Source organism: Phocoena phocoena, chromosome 4 (genome assembly GCF_963924675.1).
Source record: "Phocoena phocoena chromosome 4, mPhoPho1.1, whole genome shotgun sequence".
NCBI lineage: Eukaryota > Metazoa > Chordata > Mammalia > Artiodactyla > Phocoenidae > Phocoena > Phocoena phocoena.
Genome location: NC_089222.1, coordinates 4,627,877 through 4,647,952, shown reverse-complemented (window position 1 = coordinate 4,647,952; position 20,076 = coordinate 4,627,877). Strand labels below are relative to the sequence as shown.

Here is a 20,076-nt window from a genome sequence, read left to right as displayed (position 1 = left end):
TAGAGAAACAAAAGCATAAGCACAGGAGTCTAGATGTGTATTCCTGATAAACACCACACATAATTGCTCTTAAAGATGTGTCTAGCTCAGATATTATAGTGTCCAAGTATAGTATTGCAGTAACAAAGTATAAAAAATGTTGTATCCCATAATTACTAATACAGATTCATCAAATATGTGGTTAGTTATGATAGTCAAGGGAAGTACAGTTTAAAATAATTTTGGTAATTTTGATTTTGCTGAAAAAGTCAGGGGAACCATTAAGCTGGAGATCTTTGAAGACCACGAACTTAAATTGTGTAGTGAAGGCAGTTCTGTGTAGCCATCTGGCTGGGAACTGTCTTTCCTGGATCCTTAGTTGGTCTGTGGCGTGTGGTGTGACACTTACCTGCTGCGGACAAGTAGCCAGGAACATCTGGCACATATAAGTAGGCCTTGCTGGTGTCAGCAGGTAATAATCCAGGAAAGACCGAGTTCTACCAACGTAATGCTTAGTTCTAGTGAGGAAGTTACGGTATGGAACACATTTCTCTGTCAGCTTGTTGAAAATGTCATTCATGTTTCAAGGGTTTTGGAATTTGTATGTGATTAAAGCGTGAGCCGGAGGGCGTGCCGGCAGGCAGGGCTGGTAACAGGGTAAAGTGTCAGGACGGGGGTTGGGTGGGCAGGGGTCTTTGGCGGGTACTGAGATTCTCCAGCGGGAAGCACGGAAGAAGGGCTCTGCTTGGCTAGTAGGCACAGGTGCTTGCTGATGTCGGTAAGAACCCAGTTAAACTCTGTGTGTCAGTATTCTGCTTCCCTCAGCTCTAAGCCAGAGTGTCTTCCTGGTGGCTAGCAGTGTCCTGGCTGGTTAGGTGTGGGAGGACGCTTACAGGGAGTTCATCTGGATGTTTTTAAATGGATGGCTACGTCTTCCTTTGTTCTTAGGGTTTTTTCCGGAGAAGCATTCAGCAAAACATTCAGTACAAGAAGTGCCTGAAGAATGAAAACTGCTCTATAATGAGAATGAATAGGAACAGATGTCAGCAGTGTCGTTTCAAAAAGTGTCTGTCTGTTGGAAATGTCGAGAGATGGTATGTCTCCAGTTTAAAGAGTGCTCTCCTTAAAGCGCGTGGAGCTTGGCCCTTATTTCTCAGCATAAACCGGAGCTATAAGCCGATTACCGATGGCCCCCTTGTGCTCAGGGTGAAACAGATTTTAGAAAACACATTTTGATGCCTTGTAGGATGCCAAATTCATTCAGTCGAAATTCTAGCATCATCACCCAGAAACAGCTTTTGGCTCTCTTCTTTTTTGTTGCTTGCCTGTGAAAAGACCCATTTTTTCCCTATGCAATTTGAGTACTTTTTCTTTTTCCTAAAAAAAAAAAAAAAAAAAAAAGAGATTTACTTTTTCTTGATATAGGAGTCCTTGGCTTTTTTCCCTGATCTCTTAGCAGTCCTGAGGAACCCATTCCTCCCTACGTGAATCAGCTCTGTCACTTCTCAGTCCTGATATGACACAGTGCTTTTAGGGCACTGATTCTGAATACTTGGAAAGGAGATGCAAAATTGAAAGAAACGTCAGGGTCTGGAGTGGAGGTGGTTGCTCATTTCTGGCATGATCCACTCCCCTGGAAAATAAAGGTTGTGGTGATTTGCAGGACCTTTAGTATTATTTATGGATGACGTCCCTGGAAGATGTGACTCTTCCGTCCGTTGTTCTTGGGAAATCATTTTTGGATAGTCCTCATTGTGTTCTAAGTAACATAATAGAGGAGTATGAGGTTTTCAGAGGGATTGGCTTCGTAGAGTTAATTAAGAATTGCTAAGAATGAACCTTGTATTTATCTAGGGAAGGGTCATTTAAGCAGTCCTTTAGATTACTCTAGTATCTTACTGACGCAGAAATATAGTATTGTAATAAGGAGGTTCTCGAATGACAGGTTTCAGCAATTGATGTTTTGTATTTTCAGTTGCTTGAAAATTTTTTTTATAGCACTAGAAATACTAATCCAAAGTTGGTGGATATTGTGATTTCCCCAGAAAGAGTAAAAATGGCCATCAGTTGTACAGGAGGGAGCAGAGGTAGAGTGTGCACCATGATAAAATTGTTCGTCTGTGGTCATGACAGTGTCAGAGGCTGCAGTTAGATGAGTGAGGCTTTCTTGCTGGGTGGATATTTAATTTTTGTTATCTCTGTATAAATGTTAGGTGGAAAGAAGCTTTTTCCCCTCAGGGATATGAACGTTGGAAACAGGACTCATTCTAAGACTAGTCTCTAAGGTAGTGCAGGATGAGTGATTTTATTTTTGTTTCATTGATTTTAATTGAAATCCAGCAAGTTTATTTTCCAATAACTACATTTTATTGACTGTGATTTTTCTTTTCTTTTCTCTTTTTTTTAAAAGATTTTCTCTTTTAAGAAGTTGGAAAAGGAGATCCCTTCATAGTTGGGTCTTGAGAATAAGGTTACAGAAATGAACGGACAGATTCAGGGAGTGATTGTACCTGTGGGTTCCATCAGCGTTGGTGGATGTGGGTAGTTGAATCACGTGTGCCTTCTTGAGAACAGAGCCTTCAGCTTTCTTAGTAAGGTGCTGTATAGGAATGCTGGTCTGCGGCAAACTGATTTCCATCAGTTAATTTCAAATTTCTTTCTTAGGCTTTGTTTGTAAAATACCCTAGAGATCTTCTGAGCTTTATTTTGAGAGAAAAACGAAAAATTGTCCTCCTGCTCCCACTTCCTGTGGTACCAGAAAAACATAACCAGCAAGTTTAGGATAATTTGGGCCAGACACAAATGGATGTTCTTTACTCATATGACCAGAAGCCATAGCTATCAGAGCCGGTTTTGTGTTATTTTGTATAAACGGGTCTTACTTAGAATGTAGATGTTAAATATCTTTCTCTTCAATAGCTGTTCGGTTTGGTCGTATTCCTAAGCGTGAAAAACAGAGGATGCTAATTGAGATGCAGAGTGCCATGAAGACCATGATGAACAGCCAGTTCAGTGGTCATCTACAGAACGACCAATTAGTAGAACATCATGAACAGACAGCTTTACCAGCCCAGGAACAGCTGCGACCCAAGCCCCAGCTGGAGCAAGAAAACATCAAAAGCTCTTCTCCCTCTTCGGATTTTGCGAAGGAAGAAGTGATTGGCATGGTAACCAGAGCGCACAAGGATACCTTTATGTATAATCAGGAGCAGCGAGAAAACTCGGCAGAGACCGTGCAGCCGCAGAGAGAACGGATTCCTAAGAACATGGAGCAATATAATTTGAATCATGACCGTTGTGGCAGTGGGCTTAGCAGCCACTTTCCTTGTAGTGAGAGCCAGCAGCACCTCGGTGGACAGTACAAAGGGAGGAACGTAATGCATTACGCCAATGGGCATGCCATTTGTATTACAAATGGACATTGTGTGAACTTCTCCAATGCTTATACTCAGAGAGTATGTGATAGAGTTTCCATAGATGGATGTTCTCAGAATGAGAACGAGAATAGTTACCTGTGCAACACTGGAGGGAGAATGCATCTGGTATAGTGAAATCACTTCTTTTGCTCACTTTGTATCAAGGAAAGCTTTGAAGGCTTTCTTTTATTCAGAGGACAGGGGTGGGGGTGTCAGAAAACCTAAGAGATTTACAGAATCAATTTTGCGCAGTACTTTAGGTCAGATATTTTTAATAAACATCATTTGTTGAATGAGCTGATTTCATACAGAGCTAGGTACAGGCGTGTTATTTGATTGGTACTATGATTGGGATTAGGATTTTATGTAAAATAGGGATCATGAAGAATCGGTCCTAATTCTTAGAAATCCTTTTCAAACTTGAAGCGTTCAGGTTAAGCATTGCCTTCCTAGCTTTGGGATTTTCTCAGAGGGCTGATCTTTTAGCTTGCCATGGTCAGTAATTCCTTGATTTAGAAGGAAAGTGTTTTCTTTAACCATTATGATGCAAAAAGGTCTTTGGATATAGAACGTGGATGTTTCGTTGTTTGAAAATTTAGGCATAGTTTAATATAATTCGCTGGTTTCTAAGGATTTTCTCCGACTTCATCCCATGGAATGAGTTAATGTTACTCATATCATTTAAGTGTTTTCATCAAATACAATAGTCTGCATGAAAGTACATTGTTTGTATTCAGCCCCAATTTCATCTAAAACAGCAGTAGCATGGCACTTCCAGTTTACACAATGAGATCCTTTGATAGTGCCTGGTATTTTCTATAGCCAGGTAATTAAAATCTTCTTTTTTCATTTCAAGATAGTTGACTCTACCCCAGTCCTAATGTTAGATTTTTTGGGGTCACTTACAAGTATTTGATTCCATGGATCTGGAAGGTAGCCTCATATTTTTTTAGGCTTAGTGGCTCTGTTAAGGAGGGAGAAAACGTGTAAGCATTTAGGTTCTGATCTGTGATATTTTCCATGGTTATGGAATCGTCCCATTACTCGATCTGCTATGGATTTAATGAAAATCTAAAGGCTGATTTTACTAATAGAGTATACAGTGTATGTTTCATAATCTTTGTAGTGTCCTAATACCTTCTTTGGCTTCCTGTTTTTTCCCTCTCCATTCTTATTTAGAAGGTCCATCTTGTACGTCCAGGCATTGTGTCCTAATTGAACAAGTGGAGGCCAGTGGTCACACCAGTGTATATGAAATGAGTGGTCAGTGACCTTTTTTAAAAAAGTGAGGCATCTCACTGTCTTTTCCTGTTTGAAATTACAACAGTGTAATTGTGCCTATTTAGAAAAAAGTGAGTTTTGAAATACTAAGTGTGGGGTTGGACTCTAGGCCTGTGACTTCTAGCTGTATTTGGATAAATCACTAAACCTCATAAAGTCCCATTTCCTTATCTAAGAAATAGTAATTATAATGTCTGCCATGACTACACAGTAGGGTTGAGAATCAAGTGAATGAATACGTATGAATTTGATTGAAAACCATAAAACCCAGTGCAAGATGGCAGCAATATTACAAAACAATCTCTCAAACCTCTGCAACAGGTTTTTGAACTAGCTTGTGATAGACGTACTTTTTGCTTAGGCTACCTCTTTTAAGATAAGTTAACTGCTGTTTAAGTTAGGTTGCTCTGAGGCTCTCTGTCACAAGGCAAGTAGCAAATGGAGAGAGTGCTAATATTAGTGGATTTTACTGGTGTTGGAGGGTATGTTCATGGGCTTTCCATTGATTGATATGCTACCTTTGAAATTTCTTTACCACCTCTCACAATTCAGTAGTTCTTCTGTTTTCTGCGTATTAGGTTTGTCCAATGAATAAGTCTCCGTATGTGGATCCTCATAAATCGGGGCATGAAATCTGGGAAGAATTTTCGATGAGCTTCACCCCAGCAGTGAAGGAAGTGGTGGAGTTTGCAAAGCGTATTCCCGGCTTCAGAGATCTCTCTCAACATGACCAGGTCAACCTTTTAAAGGCTGGGACTTTCGAGGTAGGTTTTATTTATCCTGAATATTGATACAGGGCAAGGTAGTATTTTATTTTATTTTATTATTATTTTTTTTAAACGAATTTATTTATTTTGGCTGTGTTGGGTCTTGGTTGCTACACGCGGGCTTTCTCTAGTTGCGGTGAGCAGGCTTCTCATTGCGGTGGCTTCTCTTGTGGAGCACAGGCTCTAGGTGCGCGGCCTTCAGTTGTTGTGGCACGCGGGCTTCAGTAGTTGTGGCACGCGGGCTCTAGAGCGCAGGCTCAATGGTTGTGGCGCACGGGCTTAGTTGCCCCGTGGCATGCGGGGTCTTCCCGGATCAGGGCTCGAACCCTTGTACCCTGCATTGGCAGGCAGGTTCTTTAACCACTGTGCCACAGGGAAGTCGAAGGTAGTATTTTACTTTGATTCTTTTCTCAACAACTGTTTATAGTCCAGAGGCTGAAAATATCAACAAAAGAATGACCATCTCAGGATCTTGGGAAAAGACAAGGTAAAGGCCGAGTTACTTAGGACTTTAAATACAAATGGACTGTATTTGCAGCACATGAACTCCAAGTTCTAGAGTCACTTTCAGGTGTGGACTTGGTGGGTTCCCCGAGTCAGACACCTCCTGATAGCCTAACCCAGCGTTTACTATGTTCAGTACTGGACACGAAGGGTAAATAGATGGTGGTTTTTGTCTCCTAGGAGATGGTAGGATATTTGGGAGTTGTTTCAGACATCTCTTATGTACCACTGTGGATCTTCATGGCCTCACCTCACTCCAGGATCCTTGGCTACTTTTGCTACTCCACTTTCTCTGCTGTGGTGCCTTCTGCCTGGGCCTGGGGCAGCCCATGTTGCCAATTTGAGTAGGATGCAGACAGAGCCTCTCGCTGTGCTTGCTTAGGGATCTCTCACCTGTCTGCCCCGGGGCTTCCCTGCTGCTGCTGAGGTGGGAGAAGCCTCAGCACTTGCTCAGCACTCATGTAGGCATTATCCTCAAAGGCAGGGGGTGGGTGGGACGTTGATGCCGGTGGGCCCAGTCTTTGATCAGCAGGGGAAGGGAGCTGGGGGAAGATCTTCACTTCCCCGGAGGGTCCCACGGGATTGGGCTCTCAGTTGTTCTTGATGTCAGGTGGTGTCCAGCTTAGCAGTATGTCCTCTGATACTGACTCTCTTTCCTTTCCATCTCATTTCCTTTTTCTTAACTCCTGTTGTTTTCACATGTGCCAGTGCACATCCCATATAAACCCTTGCCTTCGGTTCTATTCTCTGGGGCACCTGAGCTAGAACAGAGAAGATGTTTTTGTAAATAAAACAGCTGTGATAGAATTCCAAAGAAACACCTATAGGTTAGGGTTTTCAGTTCAAAGAAAAATATTAGACTTAAGGTTTGAAGTCAGAAGGGATGTCAGAGATCAAGTTCAATTCACCCGGTTTTGAGGTTAGATAACTACGGCCCAGAGAGGTGAAGAGACTTTTCTTTCCTGGGTTACCAGTAAATTCATAACACAGTCAGGACTAGAACACAAATCTCGCTCCAGGACTTGTGTTCTTTTCACCTTGTGATTTGTCTGAGGATTGCTGTGTCGTAGAGCTAGCACCATCTTAGAAGGCTCACTCTCTTTTGGGTTGTCTTGGGTAAAACAAGCCTTTGCTTGGGAGCATTGCGAAGGGCAGGTGTTTGTTCAATGTTCCTCTGGTTATGAGAGGAATATGTGACCTAGATGTTACCGTTTACTATAGTGGAGGGAGTGCTGCAGGTTAGCAGTTGTTGACTGGTTTGGTCTGGATTTCCATTGTACCTTGATGTCTGGAGCACCTGCTGCCATAGCTTTCTTTGTGTAGTGTCTCTTTGGGTTATGCTTTCTTAAAATAGACTATGATTAGAGTCCGTCTGCTGCATTTGCCTTGGTTGCATTTGGTGTTTGTGTGTTTCCAAGCGTTGTTGCATTGAAATACTGCTCTTTTTACTTAGGGCTTAGAGACCATATGATACACTTGGTAGCTTAAAGAGTTTGCTAAATGCCTTTGGCCAAGGCCCAGTTTCACATTTCTTGGCATTATTGCCTGCTTTAATTTCGGGTTTTGGGCTTTTTTTTGCCTGCTTTAATTTTGAATTTACATTTCAGAATCTTTATTAATAGTTTCAGAGTATCACAGGACTTGAGTATTTTGCCACTGGTGGCTGGAAGTTTTTTGATGCTCTTCCTAGAGTATTTATCGCTTTGGTGGAGATTTTGTCTTAAGCAAATGGTTCTGGGTAAAAATAAACTCACTTTTTCTTCTACAGCTCTTTTTTTATGTGTAGGATGTCTCTTAACTGACTTGAATACTGAGTTATTTTTTAGTATTACTATTGAACTTCTCCAGATACATTTAAGTCTTTTTCTTTTTCCAGGTTTTAATGGTACGGTTTGCATCATTATTTGACGCAAAGGAGCGTACTGTCACCTTTTTAAGTGGAAAGAAGTATAGTGTGGATGATTTACACTCAATGGGAGCAGGGGATCTGCTAAACTCTATGTTTGAATTTAGTGAGAAGCTAAATGCCCTCCAACTTAGTGACGAAGAGATGAGTCTGTTTACAGCAGTTGTCCTGGTTTCTGCAGGTAAGGAAGCTGCTTGACCGTTGTGTGACACCTGGAATATAGTGACCAAGTGGGGAGAAGGTGGCAGTCGGCTAGGTTCTGGCAAGCTATGTAGAGGGGAGAAGGCCTTAGGAAATATGCTAAACTATGAATCTGTTGTTTTTGCATAATTAATTTTTTTTTTTTTTTTATCATGGCAGTAAAAGTCAAAAGTGCTGTATAGGGATAAAAGGATGTTTAGATCTGGGCCTCACATATACCACTCTTAGTCTTTAGCTTTTGTTCATAATTTTTTATGAGTCTAAAGTATTATTTCATGGATTTATTTTTTGGAACATTGTGTATTTCTAGGTAGATGGTTATAATATGAATCTAAGTTTTGGTTAAAATATTATGTGGGTTACTTGAAAATGTTACAAGTATCAAGATATATTACTGTGTTTTGTTACAAAAATCAGAGAATTATGAGTTGTAGGCTCTCACCCAGCTTTGCTACTGAACTTTCTGTGTGACTTGGTAAGTAATTTTCTCTCTTTGCGTCTCGGTTTCCTTATCCTGTGAAAGGAAGGGATTGTACCATGGGAGCCTCCAAGATTGTTGAATCCTATCATTTAATGTTTATTTATATGAGTCATTGATGGTGTTTCCCGATTTCCCTGCCACCGTGCATTATATTGCAGTTATTTCTGACCAAAGTATTTCAACTCAGACGGTACTTAGTGAGGCAGAGATTATTCCCCATAGCAAATTGGAAATTGAGACAGTGACTTTCTTGGGGACATGTAAGAAAGTGCCAGCCGGTTTTAGGTATCGCTAACTTTATTTTAAACCATTTGTTGAGAATTAGTTTTTTTTTTTTTTCCGGTACGCGGGCCTCTCACTGCTGTGGCCTCTCCCGCTGCGGAGCACAGGCTCCGGACGCGCAGGCCCAGAGGCCATGGCTCACGGGCCCAGCCGCTCCGCCGCGGCATGTGGGATCCTCCCGGACCGGGGCACGAACCCACGTCCCCTGCATCGGCAGGCGGACCCTCAACCACTGCGCCACCAGGGAAGCCCTGCCCTAGACAGTATTTTGATATGACTTGCTTTAAGTTTCCCATTTGCTTCCTACTGTGTAAAAGACCTTGTGCTGAACACTGTGAGGGTTGTAAAGTATAAGTTGTGGCCCCTGGTTATGTGGCTGGACTGTAAGTCAGTAACTCTTACGTCAGCGATCCTTAAGGAGAGGAAGCTCTTTGTATATCTTAAAGGGCCTGTTGCACGTCAGTGGTATAAAAAACGTACGCCATTTGCAGGCATTATTTGGCTACCTTTTCTGATCAGCTCTACCTGGGTAGCTAAAAATGCACTTATGGGAGTAGTTTGGATGGACTGTGTCAGTGAGGGATGCCTGGTTTCTTAGTAACCTTGTAATGCTTCTTGCACTTACCTACCATTTCGCAGTCTCTTCATGAGTAATTAGTAATGGTTTGAGTTGTCCTCAGATTACTAAATCTTTAATTGTGAAATAAAGGTAATCCATACTCGGTAACTTCTTTATCTGATGAATATGCCTTAAGTGCCAGGTGCTCGGGGGAGACAGAACAAGCATTAAGACACTGGCTTTGTGTTCCATTTGGAGAGACAGAACCAACACAGAAAGCTTTGTGTTACGAAACTGCTTGGTTCTGACTGAGGTAGGTAGGAGTTCAGGAAGGCAGATGAAGTCATCTGAGAAGGCTTTGTGGGGAGGATGGGGTATTAGATTTTCCCAGCCTGAGGCGAGGGATGGCATGGGGCGGGGCCAAAGCCTGGGGTGCACGTCGAGGTGGAGGGGGCAGAAGGCTCGGGGTGAGGGGAGCACCAGGTTACAGAGTGACAGCTGGCGAGCTGAACAGAAGAGCTTTACCTGGAATACGGGGCAGTGGGAAGTCAGTGTAACTTCCTAAGTAGGGGAATGGTCTGGCATGAACAAAGCCATGCTTTAACCTTACTTCTGCGTTTCTGTCCTGGGTGGATTAGACAGGTGAGTCACCAGAGCTGGCGAGTCAGGTCGAGAGGCTGTTGAAATAACTCCAGGAATGAGGCAGTGGAGTGAACTCTGCTGAAATAGGTTGTGGCAGAGGAGGGGGGAAGGAGGGACTGTGTCCCCGAGGTAGTTCAGGGGAAGAAAAGAAGGCCAAGGGGTAAAGGGGAGCTCTCTGCCGGCACCGTGCTACTTCAGTTGTGTTTTCCACCAGGAACGTGATTTTTATGTTTCAAATTTTAATTTCGAAAAAGCCTTCTTTTGTTATCTGATCATAAGAATAATATGGGTTCTTTGAGAAATTAGAAAACATTAAGATGAAAATAAAGATGATAATATCACTACCAAGAAAGACCACTGTTAGCATTAGGGGTCTGCCTCTCTCCATTCACCCATCCATGCATTTGTCCATTTGCCTGCTTATTGATAGATGGTACCAAAGGGGAGAGACTGACTGTAAAAGATGGTAAGGCATTCTTGTTTGTGTTGTGTTCATATATGAAGATACACAGGCAACACAGCATGCATGCATTTTAAAATGTCGAATTTAACGCTTTGTCACTTAAAAAGAACTATTGTTGTTTTTAAAGCAGGAAAATAAAATTCCATAACTATAGAAGGGTATAAAATGGAAAGCCTTCCTTCTTCTATTCCTAGCCTGTTCTTCAGAGAACTAGATTTCTAACCATCTTTCTTTTTAACTGTTCTGATGGTTGCTGACCCAACTCTAAATACTATGCTTGTACCCCTTTTTATTTAGTAGATGTAACTGATAAATAAAAGTTCCCTCTTGGGGCTTTTCCTGGTGGCGCAGTGGTTAAGAATCCGCCTGCCAATGCAGGGGACACAGGTTTGAGCCCTGGGCCGGGAAGATCTCAAATGCCGCGGAGCAACTAAGCCCGTGCGCTACAACTACTGAGCCTATGCTCTAGAGCCCGTGAGCCACAACTACTGAGCCCACGTGCCACAGCTACTGAGCCTACGCTCTAGAGCCCGTGAGCCACAACTACTGAGCCCACGTGCCACAGCTACTGAGCCTGCGCTCTAGGGCCCCTGTGCCACAACTATTGAAGCCTGTGTGCCTAGAGCCCATGCTCCACAACAAGAGAAGCCACCGCAATGGGAAGCCCATGCACCGCAACGCAGAGTAGTCCCCGCTCGCCGCAACTAGAGAAAGCCATCACGCAGCAAAGACCCAATGCAGCCAAAAATAAATAAATTTTTTAAAAAAGTTCCCTCTCACTTTTCCCCCTCAATTTTTATGTTTTATTTCTTCTGCTACTTTATTGGTTTTATTTATAAATTTAACATGCTCACAGTCTTTGCTCACTCACTCTTTCATAACCTCTCAGATAGTTTAGATAGAATATTCTCACCATCCAGGGACACAGGGCCCTCCTTTCTCCACATCCTGGCTTCTGCGCTAACATTTCTTCTTCGTTGTCAAGAATGAAAATATTTATGTTCTGTTCTATAAATGTGGCTATTTCCCATGCTTTATTTATCAGTTGATTCTAAACATTGAACAAACATCAGCATTCGTAGTAAGGTGATCACGTGACTAGTGCTCTTAGTGTTCACACGGTGGGACTGAAAGGGTAACGAGGCAACACAGACTCTGCCCTAAGCCTGCCCTTCCTGAAGGGCATGTTCCAGGGTCAGATAACAAATGGGTTATTTATTTATGTTCTCTGTTAACTGTTTAGAATTAAGCAACATTATAGTTTGCTTTATATTTAAAATAGCTTTTGTTTTTCTTGGAATCTACACTTGCCTTCTGGTTCTTGTTCTCTTCTGGTGGTGGTTGTCCGAAGAAATGCTAGTTAATGATCTCATTATATAATTTTGTATTTACGGCAGACCTTGGATGTGAGCTAGGACATGTTATCCTCAGTTACGACAGGCAAGGGATTTGAGGAACAGGGGGCTTGAATAATTTGCCCAAGGTCACGTTTTTCATAATGGGCTGATCAGGCATTGGGACTCCTGTTAGTCGAGCTTCAGGAGCCTTCCCACTCTACCGCGTGTTTACAGAATAGCTGTAGCCGCTAAGGGAGAGAGCAGTCTCAAGCACGGTATTTATTTGCCTGTGAGATTGGAAGACTTTTGATACCAGGGAGAGAAGAGGAATTACACCTGGAAGGTAAATTCTTCTTCAGGTTGTGTGTAATGGCCGCAGTCACTTCCATTTGAAGATGAGAGACTGGCCTGTGGGTGTGAGACCAGAGCTCTCCTGGATGTAGGTTTCAGTTGTCCTCATGGAGGCTTCGTTGAAGGAACTTACCTTCCATCGTGTAGGAAGTGAATATGCATCAGGAGCACAGTTGGTGAGGGGGACAAGCTTGGGAGCTAATTAAGGAAGTAGAAAGCCGTATCATGAATTAAGTTCTGCAGGTAGTAGTAGAGCACTTAGGGCATCCTTTGGAAGGTGAATTTCCATTTCAGTCTGTGCCTTCTAGTGTTGCAGTTTCTAGAGGATCGTTGTTTTATGATCCAGCTAGATTTGTAGTTAGGTCCTCTGGCCTTCAAATCATGAAAGCATGGTTTTAGAAAAATTTAATATGATTAACATTTTTAGGTACAGTATAGGCATCTGTTTCCCCGAAGGGGGTTGACTACATAAGCATAGGTCACCGAAACACAACATATTTGCTGGAGGACCAACCACGTATAATACTAACTCAAATGTCCTTTCCCACTTCCTGTCTGTTTCTTTCTTTGCCATCTAGATTATTTTGTTTGTGGGGATCACCGTCATTTTTTCCCAGTTATTATAAATTACTGATGATACAATGTAAACCTATTACTTTCTTCTGCCCAAATATGAGCTCTCTAAAGGAAGGAATTTTGGTTTGTTTGTTATGTTCACTGCTAATTCCCCATCACAGAATAAGTGTTTGGTGAATGAATTAGTAAATTGTAAGGCTGTTAAAGAAAACAATTACTTGAACATTAAAGGCAAGGAGAGTCTTGGAAGCATGATTGAAAGCTTTAAGTAGGTTTGCAGAGATGACCCTTATGATTGTATGGGCAGAGTCAAGTGTCAAAAGAGATCTTTTGTCCATCTCACAGTTTTGTGTGATAAATCATGACTCCCTCCGCCCCCCAGCCCGTAGTCAACATTCAGTTTGTCTCTTTTCCTGTGAGAATTAGCACACAGTTGTAGTCATAATCCAAATTTTATTAAATGTAATATAAAACTATTTTCATCATTTTTCCTGCATTTAAGTTAGTCAGACTTTCCCCCTCTTTACTATTAAATTTTAATCCTTGTTCTGAGTGTTTGCCTTGCAAGTAACGTTTTTCAGCTATCAGTTATAATGTAAAACCTCCTTGATTTCCTTGTAAAAAAAATGAAAAAAGGGTGTAAATGGCCAGAGAATTTTGCTTCTTTGGAGAAGTCCTTTCCTTGTTAATTACAACCCCCTATACTTGGAGCCATTGAATATTTCTTGTGCACTACGGTGTCCTGTTGTAAAGGGAAGAAAGGACCCATGCTGATGAAAAAAGTCCGTGGCAAACAACATAAGTGCGGCTCATTTAAGGATACTTTCCTTTATTGCTGGTTTCTGCTAAATCACTAATTTATTAACATTTTTGTATGATGAGTTTAATAAACACAGTATGCTAAGTAAAAGTGAATGCAAGTTAATATAACTAGGTGATAAATTTGCATACTATGTTAGTTGTCTACTACTGCATAACAAATTACCCGAAAACTCAGTGGCTTAAAAATGCGTACGTTTATTATCTCTGAGGGTTAGAATATGGGTGCCTCTGGCTGAGGGTTTCTTAGGAGGTTGCAGTCGAGCTGTGGGCAGGCTGTGGTCTCCCATGAAGGCTCCCCTAGGGCAGGATCCGCTTCCAGGCTTATTCACATGGTGGTTGGCAGGAGTCATTCCCTGCAGTCGTTAGACTGAGCACCTCAGTTCCTGGCTGGCTGGCGGCTGGGGACCACCCTCAGTTCCCTCGCACTCAGGCCACTTCATAGGGCATCTCACATGGCGTCTGGCTTTCCTCAGGGCAAGCGAGTGAGAGCTTGCCTAAGGTGGAAGCCACCGCTTTTTCTACAATGTTTTATGCATTAGTCGTGAGTGAGCCTGGCCCACCCAAGGGAAGAGGGATCCACTCGTGGGTCCCAGGCGCCTGCCACCTACGGTGACGTGCCAGTGTGGTATGTTCCACATGAGATGAAAATACACTGCTAAACCACGTGACCCATTTGGTTTTGCCAATCAGAAGCAGTTGAAATTAGATAGCATCTAATTTTAAAAATCAGAACCTCTAGATTTTTGTGAGCAGATACCTAATCACTATAAAGAATTTTGATTTATCAAATGAACTATGTGATATATATTTTTATAATAAAGAGCTACAAAAATTTGCCATTGGGATTTAAAAAATTCTGTCAGTTATCTTTTGCCTCTGTTCCAATGTGTAAAACCTTGTTTTGAATTCATTGATGAGACCGACAGCACGGGTTATATTTGTATTTAATGTTAATAACATGTCCTCTCCTCCATCTCGCTCTCTTCCTCACTCTCCCTCAGATCGATCAGGGATAGAAAACGTCAACTCTGTGGAGGCTTTGCAGGAAACGCTCATCCGCGCCCTAAGGACCTTAATAATGAAAAACCATCCAAACGAGGCCTCTATTTTTACAAAACTTCTTCTAAAGTTGCCAGATCTTCGATCTTTAAACAACATGCACTCCGAGGAGCTCTTGGCCTTTAAAGTTCACCCCTAAGGCCTTGGTTTATTTAGACATGGACTGATTCACGCTGACTGTATATTTTGTGCGGAAATGCTTATTTACGTGTGTACCATACGTGGAGGTAGGAGAGACCTCTAAGACAACATGAGACTGCAGGCCGCCTCTGTGACCAGGCAGCAGCTGTTTGAGATTTCTTCAGCCATGCTTAGACATTGACCGCAATTCCCCGGTAGACCAGTCAGCGGTGTTGCACTTAAACTGGAGAAGTTACACTGAATTATAGTCACACTGAATGTTAGACTCTTTCATCTGCCAAAACCAAAAACCATTTTGATCTCCCTGTGGTACAAATATAATGCACAATCACAAGTATATGAGGACTTAAAAATTAATCCTTTGTGGTGGAAGTTCTCTTGTAAGATGGAAACTTGATTTCACCCCAAGACTGTTTGATCTGGTGTTTGGAGACTTTGCCAGTTAGGAAACCTCCTTGTCTGTGCTCCATTCTGCCACCGTGAAAGTGCGTGGTCCTGGACAGGCTCGCTGGTTGTGGAAAATGAGACTTGATCGTGTTCCCAATGCCCCGCCTCACAGAGATGCTGACGAATGTCTAGAAAGCATATTTACCTCCTGGGAGATAGGCACTATGTAAATACGGTAAAAGTTTTGTTATTATAATTATTCATAATAATACTCTTTTTATTTCTATGCATTTCTGAGAAATCATTTCACAGTCCACGCCAATCTATTATTCAGGGTTCCTGCGTATGTGTGGGTTATCCTTCTGGCACACACATATTCAAAGTTTATGGGTACATTAAATACATAGTATGTGTACATAATATCTATGTGAATATAGTTATATATAAATATATTTCTTCACAATATTTTAAACTGTGAAGAACTTTATCATACAATAAACTTAAAGCAAGAGGTGTCAAAAGACCCAAATTAGGTGCATTTTACCTGTTGATGACATAACCATTGCTTTAAATCTTTAGATAGTAGAGTAATGAATTTATGCTCTATTTTTGTTTATCTAAGCAACACTTAATGTACAAGTGCAACAGGCAGTTGGGTCCAGATTTCAAAAAACATGTATTTCAGAGTTCATCTTTGGCAAAATCTTTGGTTCAGGTACTAGTTGTTTAAAAGTTCATTCAGATTCTTTGTGCTAAGAAAGTTGCATTGCTGCCCCTTACACACATGCTGTAGCTTGACGATAAACACGTGGAGTCTTTCTGGAGAACCAACCAATGTTTAAGAAAACTGTTCAATACGTTGATGTGTGCCTGTGTGTGTGAGTGTGGGTGTGCAAGTGTGTTCTGAATCCACTTGGGTTTTTTTTTCCCCTAAATAACACTACAGGGATTTTGTCAAATTAGATTTAATGTATAATTTGAAAAATCGTTTAGTGTGTGACCTACAGGCTTAGAAATGGCATAGTCAGAGACATTTCATCCGTATTTCTGATGCTGGGCTTTATTAAATAGATAAGATCAGCCTCTTTATGGCAGTTGGAGAAAATTGCCAAAAAGTTGAGGATTTTATGTATGTTTTTCTGTTGCCCTGGAAGATAGCAATTAATTGGGTTTTGGGGTAAAATTGCCTTCTATATAATTTTTGGATTGTATAAAATTACAAAAACGAAAAGATCCCATTTTACTATACTCGGCCTGTTACTTTAATGACATGTGAGCAGAATGCCTTATTTTGTAATAACCTTGTTTAACTTGTTGCTACTGGGACTTGAATTTCTGTGGCACTAGTTAAGTTAAAACAGAGTTAAACCCTCTCATTATTAAAGAGGAAAGGTGATGGTGATGTCTGTAATACAATATAAACCATAATCGTGATTTACCTTAAATAGGTATGACTTTTATGGGATATATAGTGTAGTTTTTGTGAACTCTTCACATGATACCATTATCTTTTTATAATTTTTTTTTCTAAGATAAATGCACAGTTTTCTTATATGGGGAATAGAAACAGCTTTTTTGAAGTAATACTGAAAACCTCAAAGATCATGTTGTTTCTTAATTTTTGCCTTTTGCATAAGCCTCTTTATAACATATATCTTTAAAACAGTTACTAAGTCTTTAGGAATGTGTAACCAGAGCTATGTTAGTATTGCTTATAAAACTTTAGTTAGGTTCAATATATACATGTATACATCTATATATAGGTATAGAGATTTGCATTTTGTCTTGTAAAATTTTATTTGAACAAATTCTTCCTGTAGGTAATGGGAAACAAAATTAATAGTTCATGTGCCACTTGTAGCATTTCTGTATTTGAAAATAGCCCAAGATTGAAACTTCTAATTCTAGAATTAAACCAGCAGCCTATTACAAGCACATTCTTTGACTGAGTCATTGGTTATAAACCTACTAAATGCGGAGAAGACGACCAGTTTAGGGAACTTCTGAGTTGGTGGGACACTGTTGATTAATGAACAATGTACTGTATGAATTAAGTGACGCTTTAACTCTGATTTTACATTTTAAAGTTAACACATGGGCATTATGTCAGCAAACTTAAGGGCATTATGTCAGCGAGCTAAAACTTTCTTTTCCTGTGCTTTTAATATATCTCTTTACATGATCTGAGTGAGAGAGGGTTCAAGCCTTTAGAGAGAAATAGCTGAGGAAAAGGGGGGGAACATCATCTTGGGATGAAGCTTTTCCTTACGGCGATGGTTTAATTACAGATTCGGAAATTTCAGTGGATTAAGTGTATAGCTTTCGTAACTACATTTCAAGAAATTACCATTGTAACTTGATAAGATATGATTTATTTTATGTAAACATCATTGCAAAGCAAGGTGTAGAAGCTCAGCTAGATTTATTACTGCGCACGAGAGTAAGTACCTATCTCAGTTATCCTCTTCCAATATAAAGTTTGCTGAATGTACAAGAAGAGTTTATCACTTAGGATATAGAATTTTTTAGGGGCTGGGGGGGAGGGGCTCTGTCAGGAAATTACCTAGAAACAAAGATTGTCTTGATTTGATCTGAAACATAAAACTTGAAGCTATTCTTGAACTAACATGGAAAAATAAAACGGCTATTGTTTTAAAAAAAATGATAGAACTATATTGTTGACAAGATAGGAATTACGTTTATTTTCTACAAACTGTTATCGATGAACACATGGATAATATCTTCCTCTTTCTGAAAAGTGATCTGTACATGGGGGGAGGGAATAATAAATATTATTTCTAACCAGCTGTGGTTTCTGGTATCTTTCTATCCTGACTTTTTGGTAAGACCATCTATAATTTAACTTGCTACTTTCCCTGGAGCAGAGCAGGGTCTCCTACGCATTGCACAAATCTCTTGATTCAGTGGGAGGAGGGGGCATGTCCGTATGCAGGGCTGTTTTAAAAAGAAGACTGTCGTAGAGTTTGTTGAGAGATTCCAGCAAGGATCGTTTTTCTGTAATGCCAGCTGAATGGTGGTTTGCCGTATTGGATAAGGTGGTCTTTCTGGGAAGGAGATGGTGAGAGAGGAAGGGGTAGGAAACCTGATGTAGCTGAGACTCAGCCTTGGCCGTGAATGGGATAAGGAGCCTCAGCAGGACCACGACCTCCTTTTTCCCTTTCCCAGTGGTTGCAGCCAGGGGGGCAAAGTTAAGGTAGCTACTTAACTCAGCACTCCCTGCGGTTGTTTCCAAGACCAGTAACATCCACTACTCTTCTGTGAATGTTAATCGATGTTAGGTGGGAGAAATGGGCTTCTTGATTAAACAAACGTGGCAATACTGGGTTAACCAAGGTTACTGAGACGTCTCTGTGGCATTCCTGTGCTCTCATGAGCAAATGTGCGTCGTGGATCCTAAGGAAGGATTTAGCGGGATGTAGTTTTTCCCAAACTTTCTCCACCAAATAACCCCTCCCCCCCCCCTTTTTTTTTTCTGTGCTGAGCTCTTCTGAGGGCTCCTTGGAAAGTGTGCTTTTCTGGAGAAAAAAATCCCTGTTAACCCACTTTGGGTTTTCATCAGGATGTTGGTCATATTCTGTGGATTAGTGTACAAATTTGCATTGTATTTTGCCCCTTTTTTGCACAGCGTAAGAAACATTGAGCTCTAAATAAATGTGCGGTTGATGGAAAACAAAAGAGATGAAAGTCCTTCCAAATGTTGGGAATGCTACAGCTGAGTAAATGAGTAAAGACAGCCAGTTCACGGATCTGGTTTTAGTTTTTACGCGCATTTCGGCCTGTTAAAATTTGTTACATTTGCTTTTCTTAACTCTTACTCTGTCTAAAGGTGTAGGAAAACTCTGTGAAAGTCAGAGTTGCTCTTCACAGTGTGAAAGTTGGTGGCTTTGGGGTGATTTTTCAGACACCAGAGTAGTAGATCCACTTAGAGCAACAGTGCATCGAACGGGTGTAGGATCCATAAGGGCAGTCTCCGAGGAAGCTCAGAACCTCCCCAGAACGCTTTATGTGGGGCACATTTCCCCAGAAGGTAATCATGCTCTCAAAATCAGCATTTCCCCTATATATTTTTTTTTTTTTTTTTGCGGTACGCGGGCCTCACTGTGAGGCCTCTCCCGTTGCGGAGCACAGGCTTCGGACGTGCAGGCTCAGCGGCCATGGCTCACGGGCCCAGCCGCTCCGCGGCATGTGGGATCTTCCCGGACCGGGGCATGAACCCGTGTCCCCTGCATCGGCAGGCGGACTCTCAACCACTGCGCCACCAGGGAAGCCCTCCCCTACATTTTAATAAATTACTAAAGAGGGTGAGCTCAGTGTTTTTCAGAAAACTCAATACAAAACACCTGGGGTGAATGCGGTGTTCCTAAATCTTTTTTCTCCATTTTCCTACTGGTGTACGTAGAATTGAGTGTGATCTTCTGAGGTCTCGAAGGTAAGCGTTTTTCTCTTCCGTTGTTTCATTTTTCTCTGAACCCTCCTTACCCTTAACCTCAGCAGTTTCCCCACACCCCCCCGCCCCATTACTTTGTTGCTTTGCTTGTAAATTTTCATCTATAATTTTCCCTCCTACAAGAGGCATTTCATTTCTTGAGAGATTCTGCAGTTAAACACAAGTAGGGTAGTTTCCAAAAGTGGAAAGCACCTACACTTCCATTCTCTCGATCACCTTTTTGCCCCTCCCCTGCCCCTGCAATTGCTGTTCTTTTTCTGAACTGTTTTATCTGACAGGATTTTTGAGGAATAGACTGATGGTTTAGTTCTTCATTACTTAACGTTTATTGAACATCTGTGTCTCAGGATTTTTATTTTTTTTTTAATCCAAATGTAAAGGGAGGTTCCATGAAAATCCAGGGCGCTAATCTGGACAGCGTTGTGAAGTTGTATGCCGGTACAGCAGGTGGCTG

General features: G+C 41.4%; 1 protein-coding gene across 1 annotated transcript; it reads left to right on the top strand.

Annotated features, from left to right (window-relative positions):
- The first annotated feature begins 933 nt into the window (after positions 1-933).
- On the top strand, positions 934-14,765 carry NR1D2 (nuclear receptor subfamily 1 group D member 2). Its single transcript, XM_065876559.1, has 5 exons — positions 934-1,073; positions 2,899-3,521; positions 5,255-5,440; positions 7,824-8,034; positions 14,569-14,765. The coding sequence occupies exons 1-5, from the start codon at positions 1,061-1,063 to the stop codon at positions 14,763-14,765; spliced, it is 1,230 nt and encodes a 409-aa protein (XP_065732631.1). The 5' UTR covers positions 934-1,060.
- The last annotated feature ends 5,311 nt before the right edge of the window (positions 14,766-20,076 follow it).